This window comes from Pangasianodon hypophthalmus, chromosome 8 (assembly GCF_027358585.1).
Source record: "Pangasianodon hypophthalmus isolate fPanHyp1 chromosome 8, fPanHyp1.pri, whole genome shotgun sequence".
Classification (NCBI taxonomy): Eukaryota; Metazoa; Chordata; class Actinopteri; order Siluriformes; family Pangasiidae; genus Pangasianodon; species Pangasianodon hypophthalmus.
Genome location: NC_069717.1, coordinates 28,878,576 through 28,891,880, shown reverse-complemented (window position 1 = coordinate 28,891,880; position 13,305 = coordinate 28,878,576). Strand labels below are relative to the sequence as shown.

Sequence of the window (13,305 nt, the reverse complement as noted above, 5' to 3'; positions counted from 1 at the left end):
GAAATCTAAAAAATTTTATAGTACAATTTGAGGAGATATCTGTGTGTGGTAATTCCATATTAAAAAAGATAGCTAGATAGTCAGAAAGACCTAAATCAGCAGAGGAAAGCTCAGACACGAAAGGACCATTTGCAGTAACTAGGTCTAATGTGTGACCCCGGTTATGTGTAGAACAGTCAGCAAACTGAATTAAATCAAAACACTCCAGTAAAGACACAAAGTCCTTTATCACTGAGTCTTTTGAGTCAGTGTGGATGTTAAAGTGCTCCAAGATGAGAATCCTCTTAAACCTGAGGCACTCAGAAGAAGTGAACTGTGGTACTGACACTGGGCTTATGTTGTTTTGTAGGTTATAAATCACGCTCTGACAAGTGGTTCAGGTTGACACTACATCGCCTACAGTAGTAGTTCTACTACAGAACTGTGTTTCTAACAACTTTGACCACAGTTCAAGGCGCTTAAGCTCCGATGAGTGAGTGATGACTCAAAACCAGCTTTCACAAGCAGTGCTTATACTTACAGTACTTAAAGGCAGTGGAGACAGCAGCACTATTTCTGAATATTGTGACATTCTGACCTGCTGGTGTTAATAAACAATAAATGTAGTGAAATCAAAGCTTATTTGTTAGTATATTCCAGTTGGTTAATGAAAGAATAACTGTTACAGTTCTGTTAGAGCCCTGCTTATTATTTGTGTGTCTGTGTTCATCAGTGATAATGGACAAAAGTATCTCGTTAAAACTAAACTTGGATAATTGCCGACTTAAGGAGGACAAGGAGAATATACATTACCACTATATATATATATATATATATATATTCTCCTTGTCCTCCTTAAGCGGTGGAAGTCTTCAAAAGAGGTCTAAAGAATTATCCCTTCGCAATGTACTTAAATTAGCACTTACAAAAACAAAAACAAAAAAAGAATGTATTGTCTGAGCGCTTGTCTATTATCTCCCCAACAGAGTTTTGGACTGATGGTATTCCTAGTTTGTGACCTAGTGAGAGAGTATCAGAATATATTTCTGATAGACTTCAAAGCACTTTTGTAAGTCGCTCTGGAGAAGAGCATCTGCCAAATGCCATAAATGTAAATGTAAATGTAAAAGGAAATGTAAATAAGAAGCGAGTCGACAGTCAAAGTCTCCAGAAGAACTGTGGCTGCAGTAACACTTACAGCTCATTTCCTTATAAAACTGCACACACTGCACCTGAGACTACTACTTTTTTTTTTTAAAGTGAAGGAACATTACACCAAATATTGACTTTGTTTCATTTATTACTGTTTACTGCTCTTTATAGTATTTTTTTAAATGTAGAAACATTTAATTTCATTATTTTTGCAGGCATCTTTGCTCTACAGCGTTTCTTTGCATGTGACTAAGACTCTTGCACAGTACTGTATATATATAAAGTTGTGTCCCCCCCCCCAAAAAAACAAAAAACAAAACAATATTAGCAACATGTATTGACCACACACACGGTAACTCTTTCAACTTCAGTCTGTGGTTGACCTGATGTGTATGAGTTTGCTGATTGTGCGACTGGCGAAGACAAACCACAGGAAATGTGATCACAAACTACAGGAAATGTGATGTGCATACTACTCTGGTTATGTTAATGAATGGATTTATGGTTCTGTAGAAAGAGGACACTTTCAGTTCTGTGCATTGAAAAAGTTCAGTAGTCAAAATCTGAGTTTTTTTTCTTTTTTCTTTTTTATACACCTCGGGTAATGGATCTGTGAGGAGTGTGACAAGGGCAGTGACTTGTCAGATTTCTTTGTAAGCTCATATTCTGACTGGATGCCACTTCTGGACCTTCAGTCCACAGAAGCGCACTATGAAACATACCTAAATACATTAAATAGTTAAATAAGCAAGGTGTTCTTTTTAAAGTTTTAAATCTGCTTACCTAGTAAATATTTTTGTTTTCAGATAGCAGTGTAGTGCATATTTATGGTAACTTTCTGGGTTTAGTGTGTCTGACCTGATGAGTCAGGGGTCCCAACGCCAGAGTCCTGGTGTAAAGTCGCTCTTATTAAAGCACCCAGAGTCAAATGGCCAAAAGTGTCCCTGAAAAACTTAGGAAATAGCCTAAACAACACCTTTAAAGATGTCACAAGAAAACACCTTTACACCTTTAAAGTAAATGTTCATCAATTTATTTTTCTGGAGGACTTTGAGATTTGTCTGCCTGCATCTCTCTAATAAACGCTTTCCTGGTCACTGGGCAAAACCCCTGCAGTTTCAACTAACCTCTGTTCAATACTGCACTGAAATACTGAGAGAGTTCACACTCACTCCACCTCGTTCAGGAACCAGACTCATCTGGGTGCTGCTTTGCACTGTGTCTACCCTTTTTTTTGTTAATGAGTGAAAAACATGATCCACGTATTGAGAAGTGATACACATTTCTTTTTCTCTTGAATATCGCATTTCTTATTGTTATCGTTATTTCTTATGTTTTTTTCTTCCGAATGTTTTATCAGTGTAGACTGTTTTTCTAATACAGTATTACTACGGATAATTTTCATGATTGTTTATGAATGCAATTTTATTTTTTATACTGTTTTTCTCGAAATGTTGTTGTTTTAGCAGAGTAGTAATCTTACTCATGATGAATTTCATTATTTTGTTTAACAAACTTTTAATTATTACACCTTTTATGCAATATGAAGTCTGTGGTGTTACTTCAAAATTTCTTTCCTTCAGAGCCATTTAATCTTCTAATTTAAAGATTTTTGAACCTAAAGCCACTTGGGTCTTCAGGAACGGTGAGTTTATACTTGTTGTGCCAGTTTGGAAATTAGTCATTACAAAACCACAAAATGGCTTTTCAATAAAACACAAGGTAAAACTCTACCCCATTCTCAGGGCTTTCCACCACTGACCTCCCTGCAGATTACATGGAGAAAAATACATAAAAAATACAGAACCCGAGGTGACTTATGAGTGTGGCTTAAACCGCAGAGGACTACTTAAAGCTCACACACACAAAACTTTACGTTTTCACTGAAATGAATGAATTTATCTTCCTACCAGAAGTGTGTTTTCTTTTGCTTTCCTTTTTTTTCTCATATAAAAAGGTATTTATTTATTTATATGAATATGAATACATTTATCGTGATTGTATAAATACATCGAGACTGAGTGCAGATCCCCATCAGGCTACACACAGGGAGGGGAAACAGCAGCACCGCAAGTGAAAAATGAGCAAAAAAATGACAATACAGCAGCACGGCAAGTGACAAATGTTGCTGGAAAGGCAGTGATCGAAGTAATCACAAACCCACAGCCACCGCGCAACACATTCACACTGACCACATTCATCTTTCCTGTGCTGAATGACGGCTGTGCGCGAGCGCTCAGATTCTCAGATTCTCAGCTCCTCTGCTACAGGTAATGATCATTTTATTACTACTCTCTTTAAGTTAATGAAGTATTTATAGTTCCGAATCTTAATCAGAACAAGAAGAAGTTCGGTTCTGTAGAGCAGTAGAGGTAGTTTGAGGTTTAAAATTCACACTTGTTTTGGCTGTAAATCCGCAGTGTGCTGCTGTAGACATGTGAATATTATCTCATGTTATTCTTCATCATTAACTATTGTGAATATTTATTTATAATGACTATAGACTATAACTCAAAAGCTTGACTGAAACCACTTTCGTCTTCACCAGTTTGAGTTGTGAATTAACTTAAAACTTTCACATTTTTTTTTTTTTTTGATATTGTCTTATACAGCTCTATTCATGGCATTGTGTAACAATAACACACAGGCTGTGGATAACAGTCCAAGCCATTATACACTGTAAATCAGCTTATAAATAATAATTTAAAAAACCTGTAATAGCACTTGGGAGGTGATATTCATGAAACACTTTGACTATTATGATAGAAAAACATTATTTCCAGTTACAAGTGGATGTGTGAAAACTTTCACAGATTGATTTTCCTCTTTTTAAAGGCTTCATACATAGGCTTTGTGAATTTATTATGTTTTAATAAGCCATAAAAGGAAATAAAACCTTACAATTCTTATAACAGAATTATTCTGCTAGACTCACATGAGCTATCCTGATCTGAGAATTGTTGCACAGTTTAGTTTTGGTCTTTTAAACCTTGTCTGAGTTCTTGAGTTGATAGCTGAGTTATGTTACACTGTGAGGGATCAGAAATGTGGCACACAAGAGCTTACAGCTCAACACAAAAGCAGCACAGCCAGGCGGGGAACAACAACATCTCAGAAGAGCTCAATTCCTACTTTAAAAGCCGAATATTTATCTCAGAGACACATTTCTCCTTCTAGCCTCCTCTTTAGTTCTTTCCCTCAGTGTTTTCTTGTGTGTATTTCCTCTTTTCCAATTCTGAAGCTCAGTCTCCTCCTCTGCATTCACATTCATGACATTTGCCAGCGATGACTCGAAGTAAACTGTGGTACGGACACTGGGCTTATGTTGTGTTATGTATGTGTGATGTGGGTTATGAATCACCATAACAGCGCTGAAATTGTTCAGGTTAACGCCTTGTTTAACATGTTTAACATGTTTCAGGTTAACATGTTTCATAGCATGTGCTATAATACGTGTGAAGTTGAAAGTGCCCTATAATAATAATAATAATAATAATGTTAGAGATCATTCTAGAGAACATTACCTTTTAATAACTCCGTTATTCAGCTCAAATAACCAACAAACCAACCAAACAAGAAAGACGACACACACTTCAGAGGGAGCGCTTTAAGGAGGAGACACACGAGACAGCGCGCGCTGCCCGGTAACATCTCTGTTTTGTACCTGCAGTACAAAACAGTCTCTCAGCTTTACGCCGAAATATTGGAACAGAAGTGGCAGGAGAAGAGGAGTGGATAGAACTGCGCCTTGAAGAGCGATGTATGTAGCGCCTTGGTCGCCAAATAGAAGTTCCTGTTCAGGTTCAGTAGCTGGTGTGATTTGCCGGAGTGCCGTGGAGCTGGTACCTGACACAGATCTTTGTCCGCACGCGGAGTGAGGCATTCGGGGGGTTAATGAAGAGGCGCGGCCAGGTGCAGCGCGTGGAGACTCATCACCTGCACGAGGACGTCGCGTTATTAAAGCCCGTGCAGACCGGCGAGGATTCTGAGAGAGAGAGAGAGAGAGAGAGAGAGAGAGAGAGAGAGCGCACCCGCTGGGTCACAGTGTGAGTATTCTTCAGAAGTCCAGCAGTAACGTAATGTTTCATAGCATGTGCTATAATACGTGTGAAGTTGAAAGTGCCCTATAATAATAATAATGTTAGAGATCATTCTAGAGAACATTACAGCTGCCTTTTAACTCCGTTATTCAGCTCAAATAACCAACAAACCAACCAAACAAGAAAGACGACACACCCTTCAGAGAGAGCGCTTTAAGGAGGAGACACACGAGACAGCGCGCGCGGCCCAGTAACATCTCTCTGTAAGTTATCTAGCTGAATAAAACATGACAAAACTAGATAATTAAACGAATAAATCTCGGATTAGACTTTATTACTATTATTTATTTAGAAATAAGCTAAAACACAGCCTAATTATAGGTCTCCAGTTTGGTTGGTTATTTTAGCTTGATAACGGAGCTTTTCTAAAGCGCGTGCAGGAATACAGTGCAGTGCAGAATAATCGGAAACAGAAGCGTGTCGGAGGCAGAAAAAGCGCCCTTAGTGCACAAGTTCCCTCACAGGCAGTTGGCGTGTGTTTTCAGAGGTGCTGTCCAAGCTCTTCAGCAGAAGCACAAAGAAAAGTGCCGCTCTGAGGATCACAGGCGCAGTGCTCAGCCAAGGAACCCTGGTAGAGCAGAAGAAAGACATCATTCTGACTCTCCTTCACAATCCGGAGATGTGCAGCAGTGCCATCAGCTCAGACCTGGCAGAAAGCAGCAGCACTGGACTGGGGCTGAAAGTGAACATTTCAGCTGCTAACGGAAGCTGTGTGTGCGCCCCGGTGCTCGCGCACGTCAGAGGAAGACTGATTATTAACTACATGTCCAAGAATGAAGGTAAGCAGGGGTTTGGGATCTGTTCTGCACATGTAACCTGCCCATCTCTACCACTACAGGCTATTTAATTAACAGCAATAAATCATTTAATTACAAATAATACATTTATATAATAGCAATAATGTATTATTAATTATTTAACCACATTTTAGCCATACTGTAAAGTTGGTTCTTTTCACGACATATGATTAAACTCACTCATATCAGCTCACAGTGACCTGCTCTATGCTCACAATAAAGATCACTTCATTGTACAGTAGAGTTTTAAAGTAATTACTCTTCAAAATCACTGCATCTGTCAATATCATTGAGCCAGGAGGCACTTTTTAATCCACTAGAAACTTGACAATATCTGATCGGTGATCAAACCCTCTTAAGGTATTCTACACAACAAATGTAGCAAAACCAGAAAAACCAGAAATATGTTGCAGTGCTTTCCTGCCAAACTGTTTTCCTCTCATTACAGATGAACACATGGACAGAGAAGCCCTCCTACTGCAGGATGGAAACTGTTCCCTTCTGAGACAATTCAGAAAGCCCGAGTCAGGTAACTGAAGCTTCGAGTTGATCTGAGACAGTGCAGTGCAAATGAGCAGCTTCTACCACAACTTCTCAGCACTGAGAAAACAACCCAATCAAATGAGCCGAACAGCTCAACCCAGGGCTTAGGCAGAAAAATAACCCCGCGTGTTGTTTAGAGAGAAGAATATTATAATGATATACTAAAGAAATTGCTAACCCAGATAACACACCTAGATATTCATGTACTGAATTAAATTATGTCAGCTACAATCTCTCTCTCTATCTCCCTCTCTCTCTCCCCTCCTCTCTCTCTCTCTCTCTCTCTCTCTCTCTCTCTTTTTCCCCTCCCATCTCCCTCTTCGCCTCCCCCCTCTCTCCCCCCCTCTCTCTTTTTCCCTCCCCTCTCTCTCTCTCTCTCTCTCGCTCTTCCCCCCCTCTCTCTCCCCTCCCCTCTCTCTCTCTCTCTCTTTTTCCCCTCCCATCTCTCTCTCTCTCTCCTTTTCCCCTCCCATCTCCCTCTTCATATTTCGACTTGTAAGATCTAAAGCTGATTAGAAGCTCATTTCAGAGCATCATACCAAAAGATCGTGTTTAAATCCTGATTGCATTGGCAATTACCAATTATGAAGTAAGTATTAAGCAGCAGGCAGTGCTGTAATGCTGATATTAACAAGATGTGATTTATTTGTAGTATTATGCTGTAATAGGGGATTTCTTCTTCAAATATGTTTATTTATGCTTTATAGTGTCTCTTTAAACTTGATCGATTTTTGCCATTTTTTGATGTAAAGAATTATAAAAAGGTTTAGCCTGTAGACTCAAATACTGTGAATTGTTGTGTTGGTTTTGTTACTTATTTATTTGGTGTGAAAGTTAAGTTGCTTTGGTTGTGTAGGAGCTTCGTAAGGACTAAACCTGTATATGCTTATTGCACTGAAAAGACCATAACATTATGGTAAATTAAAATGTTAAAATGAATTCGTGTTAAATGTTTATTAAATCACATTACATTTGAAGCAAACTCCAAAGAATTCATGAAGGTGGTTCATGATTTCAGGTGCTCATGACTCGACAGGTGTAAATTACTGTTAATTATATTCAGTTACATCATTTTATATATTTCAATAAAATTACTAAATTAAACTGTTTTCTGCAAAATATAAAAATATCCTTAAAGAACAGATGCCACAGTGTTCATGAGATGAATTTCATGCTTTTCCTCTGTATAAATTAGAATAATAGCCAACATGTCCAACATTTCACAGCGTGATCTGAACATTTTAGGGGAGTTTAAATAAATTCCACATGTGATGATTTTATGACTATTTTGAAATGCACATATACAACCGAATGGCAATTTTATTCTACATTTATACAGTAGAAAAGCATGACGTTAATGTCATGAGTAGGGTACCATCTGTTCTTTATGACTATTGTATAGTTTTCAAAAAACAGTTTAATTTAAAAAATCTACAGTTTAATAATCTACAGTGAAGAATGATAGACATGTCACGAGTACCTGAAGTCCTCTTCATGAATCCTTCGGTGCTTGCTTAAAAATGTAATGTGATTTTAATAATAATAATAATAATAATAATAATAATAATAATAATAATTATGATTATTATGGCCTTTCTTTTGCAATAAGCAATATATAGTCTCAGTCCTGACACTCTCACAGGGGAAACTGTTATTTTATGGAGCAAGTAGAACTACTTCCTGTTACGACTTTATAGAAGAGTTATACACCACCTAGTGGTGGAGGCTAAAAAAGGACAGGTGCAATGAGCTCACACTGGGTTGGATGCTTATTAAACTGTGAGCTTGTCATACTGTTCCAGCTGAACTTGAATAATCTGTACAATATTCCATTTCTTCATTTACAGTGGTGATGAATATCAAGAACATCAGCGAGGAAACAAGTGAACCTCAGGTAAGATTTACGAGGAATGAAGAACAGACTTTAATACAGTGTAAATGCCAACAAATGTCTTTACTTCATTTAAATTCTGAATCCAACTGCACTGATATTGAGCTGAATATTAACTAGTAACAGATCAGTGCAGTAAATCATCACAAGCACTTCAGTCCTCTCTCCAAAAATAATCATCTCCATGTGTCCAGATGTGTAAAATGTAAACGAGAGTGTGTGAAATCAGGAATGGAGCATGCTGCTGGCTGAATGCAGTGTTGCTATAAGAAGCTTATCTCCTGTGATTTGTGGTTTTTCTCTTTTTCAGAAGAGTTTAATATCTGTTCATCCCTCTGATGGGAGGATTGATATTTCAGCTTTCGACGGAAAAAGTGTTTTTGCTCCTGTTATTTACAGCAGCACAGGGACACTGACTATCAATTATTTCGGTAAGAATGAGAGCTGGAGTGGGAGATATGATAAAAAAATCCTGATTAATTATATATAAATACATAAACACACACAGCTAAACACGTTTACTGCACTGAGAGAACAAGCAGAGCATAAAAGAGCACTTGTTCAGATGGGTAGAGCTAGATGAAAATCATGGAGAGCAGCATTTTTCCCCTTAAAGCCTAGCTGTGTTGAGTTTAAATGTTGACTGCTGTTTACCGGTATGTTCAGTTTCAGTATTTTCAGTTGGTACCTTACATTCACTACTTATACTTACATTACCTTGATTAAAATGATGGATAATATCAGTTAGCTAGCAAATAGAAGCTCAGTCAGTCATGGCTCAAAGCTCTAAAATCCTTTTCTGACAACAGTACAATCAATGTACCTGTGAAAATTATATGATTACAGTTTAGCATTTTTACATGTTAATTAATAATGCTGTATTTTTGCAAAATTGTGACTCTTATTTTGACCCAAAAAAATCTTCAAAAACACAGTGAGAGTGAATGACTCCACATTGTCCTGTAGATACAGTCACTGGCATAAATGCCTTAGCGAGCTAGATGCCTTAATATTAAATAATATAAATAAATAATGAAATAAACAAATCCCATCATTTTGGAAGTCACTTCTATTTATTAAACACATTCCACTCTTCTGGTGAGAGATGGATGCACTGTCCATCCAGCCACTTCTACTGCGCAGACTCTCACTCCAGTTTTCACCTACTGCGTAAACTCAGACAAGAGGGCAACTTTCAGTTCAACCAAAAATGGCGCCATGTTGTCCACTCATAAGGTGGATATTAAAAGTCTTCACACTCCTGTTAAAATGGCAGTTTTTGTGATGTAAAAAATAAAATCATGATAAATCATGTGTTTTTTCCACCTTTAATGTGGTTTAGCAACCAACAAAATTCAACTGAAAAACAAATAGATTTTTTAGGAAAAAAAAAAAAACTTATAATAACCTGGTTGCATAAGTAATCGTAACTGATACTTTGCTTGTAATGCAGCACTCACTGTTTTCGATTAACAGTCTATTCGACGTAGATGTAGTGAACGTAGTGAATTGTTGACTTGGATTTGTGCTTTGGGACGTTATTGTGCTGAAAGGTGAAATTTTTCATCTTCTGCTGTCTAACAGAGGCCCTCAGGCTTTGTGCCAAAATAGACTGCTTAAAAAATAGATAGATAGGTGCTTTAAATTCACTGAGGGAAAAGATAAAGAAAAAAGAGAAGGAAAGACAGTGTGAGACAGCTGATCAGTGAGTTTCTTTGGTAGCCATTTAGTGGTTTATTAATCTCATGACTTATTCTAAAGTTCACAATAAAATGTGCAAAAATTCAGAATGCAGTTGCACCATTGCTATTTTACTCTATCCTTAACCAGAATGAGTTTTTCATATTCTTTCAGATGAACTTGAATAATGTCTACAATATTCCCTCTCTTCATTTACAGTGATAACGAAATTCACGAACATCAGTGAGATAAAAACTGAACCTCAGGCTCAGGTAAGCTTTAAAAGGAATGGAGAACAGACTTTAATAGAGTGTAAATGTGCTTACTAAATTTAAACAGTGAATGAAGTGATATTGAGCTGAATATTAGCTAGTAACAGTTCAGTGCAGTAAATAATAGGATGCTCTCTCCTGGAGCAGGAGTGAAGGTAAGCAGATAGAAATCTCAGTGTGGCTCTTTTCTCCATCACAAGCACTTTAATCCTCTCTTCAATTATAATAATCTTCATACAAAACAAATCCCTTCATATATATTTGACTTGCGTACATTTTTTAAATGTTTTTGTATGCTGCTTGTAAAATGTAATGTTGCTATAAAAAGGCTATCCTCCCTGATTTGTGTGTGTTTCCTGTTTTTCAGGTGATCGTACCATTGAGGAGGACATCATCACCTTATTCACCCTCTGAACTGAGAATAAATATTTCTGCTTTCAATGAAAGCAGTGTATTTGCTCCAGTTTTTTATAACTTCACAGGAACCGTGACAATCAACTACTTCAGGTTAGTAGATTTGGGGTGTGTTATACCATCACCTCTTTAAAAAATGTTATAGGCCCATATAAAGTTTACCCTATAAGCAAGTAGGTTATGTGAACCATGTCCACTGTATGTATGCAGGATGCATGAAATGAACACAAAACTAAATCGAAATGCCGGGTTTTAGCCATTGCTTACTAGGAGACTAAACACCTTGGAGCTTTTATTTCTATGAGTGAACTGTTCTCATGAACAGCTCTTTCCCTTCAAGCTGTACTGATGCTGAACTCAGCTTCCAAGCATTAACTGCCAGGCTCCACCTAATAACTAAACATTAGCATTAGACACTACTGTTATCTGCAATCATTTGCCAGTACTTGCATTTTACTGCACTGTCTGTCATTATTATTATTACTACTACTTGACTGTTATTTGCACGTTATTGCTATTTGCACATCTGCATTTTTATCCACTGTATGTGTCCACTGCATCATATTGCATGCATCATGCTGCTTACCTTTACCTGTATACTGTTTATCTCACCTAACTTCACCATAATCTTTATTTATTCCATTAAACTTAATTTCCATTCACATTACTGGTATGTATCGTATTGTTTACCTTTACCTCTACACTGTTAACTTATTGCACCATAACCTTGCTACCTCGTTTTAACTTATTTGCTATTTGCACTTCTGGTTGGAAGCTAACTGCATTTCGTTGTTTCTGTACTCGTACTCTAACAATGACAATAAAGTTGAACTGAACCTAACCTACACTATATGGACAAAAGTTTATGGACACTTGACCATCACACCCATATGTAGGCTTTTTCTAAACTGTTACCACAATGTCAGAGGCACAGTATTGTCTAGAATGATTTTGTATGCTGTAGCATTATGATTTCTCTTCACTGGAACTAAGAGGCCCAAACCTGTTCCAGCATGACAATGTCCCTGTGCACAAAGTGAGCTCCATGAAGACATGGTTTGCCAAGGTTAGTCTGGAAGAACTTGAGTGTCCTGCACCAAACCCTGACCTCAAGCCAACTGATCACCTTTGGGATGAACTGGAACCCCAAATAGGTTCTCCAGACCTGCTCATCCAACATCAGCGCCTGACCTCACTAATGCTCCTGTAGCTGAACAAACACAAATCCCCACAGCCACACTCCAAAATCCAGTGGAAAGCCTTCCCAGAAGAGTGGAGCTTATAATAACAGCAAAGGGGAATAAATCTGGAATGGGATGTTCAACAAGCACATATGGGTGTAATGGTTAGCTGTCCACAAACTTTTGGCCATATAGTGTATTTTAATGTCAGTATATCTGCCCAAAGTGGCAGGGCAGTTAGAAAGGGCCTTGGCTATAGATCTGATGGATTCTCCATGACAGACCTCAGTTGCTGTGTTTTTCAGGATGTCTGTAGACACACCCCTGTCTGTCTGTCTTTTATACTGTCTACTGGGGTGATTTAAACAGATACTGTAATGTCTCAAAACTGCCACTGTTCCAGCTAAACATGTGTAATGTGTAGCCTGTAATATTCCCTCTCTTCATTTACAGCTGTAATGAACATCAGTGAACAACTGAACCTGAACCTCTGGCTAAGGTAAGATGGAGAGATTTAGGAAGAATGGATGACAGACTTTAATACTAATTCACTCACTAATATCCATCTGTTTGTTTCAGGATGCTTCATCTGACAGTGACACAGAACCAGGTACACTGTGATGGACTGGTGTCATATTCACTCCCAGTGTTCCTAGGAAATGTTCCGTTATCAGTGGAAAGCTTCACTTGGACGCTATAGATGTGAAGAAAGAACCTCCAGCTGTAATATGAGTAATGTGAAAATATTGTGTGTTTACACTAAAACTGTATTTCATTTGAGTTTCATTTCTGTTAGTCTCTCTAATTCCCTAATCATTTGTTTTAATTTATTTTCATTTTCAATGTTTTTCTTCTTCTGAGAACTCCTTTCCCTGTTTCACAGTATCGTTGTTGTTGTTGTTGTTGTTGTTTAATACTGTGTTTATAATTCCGTGTTTTATGTGTACTAGTGGTTTTTATCTAACTCTGGGTTATAATTCAGGAATGATTGGGGAGTCCGGGAAGTTTGCAAGACTCTCTGAATTATTTGCTGTATTCCTTGATTAGCCCCCTTAAGCTCAGTTTATTTCTTATTATAATTTTCTATATATTTTAATATATTCAGGTATTTATTATTTATATTGTTTCTTTTCTTTTTCTCTGCTGGTTAAAATATGCTGCTTGGATTTATTGTTGGTGTCCCCAACAATGATAATGTCTGTCTGTTACTTGAAGATGTTTAATAAAGATGAAAAAAAAAAAAAAAAAAAAAAAAAGAGTATGAGCGCTGACGTAGCCGGATGTGACGTTTCTCGA

The 13,305-nt window shown here is 37.5% G+C and overlaps 1 protein-coding gene across 1 annotated transcript; it reads left to right on the top strand.

Moving 5' to 3' along the window:
* Positions 1-5,046: 5,046 nt before the first annotated feature.
* Positions 5,047-13,182, top strand: LOC113546057 (uncharacterized). Its single transcript, XM_034306879.2, has 8 exons — positions 5,047-6,010; positions 6,477-6,557; positions 8,419-8,465; positions 8,773-8,893; positions 10,362-10,414; positions 10,782-10,921; positions 12,463-12,508; positions 12,589-13,182. The coding sequence occupies exons 1-7, from the start codon at positions 5,851-5,853 to the stop codon at positions 12,479-12,481; spliced, it is 621 nt and encodes a 206-aa protein (XP_034162770.2). The 5' UTR covers positions 5,047-5,850; the 3' UTR covers positions 12,482-12,508; positions 12,589-13,182.
* The last annotated feature ends 123 nt before the right edge of the window (positions 13,183-13,305 follow it).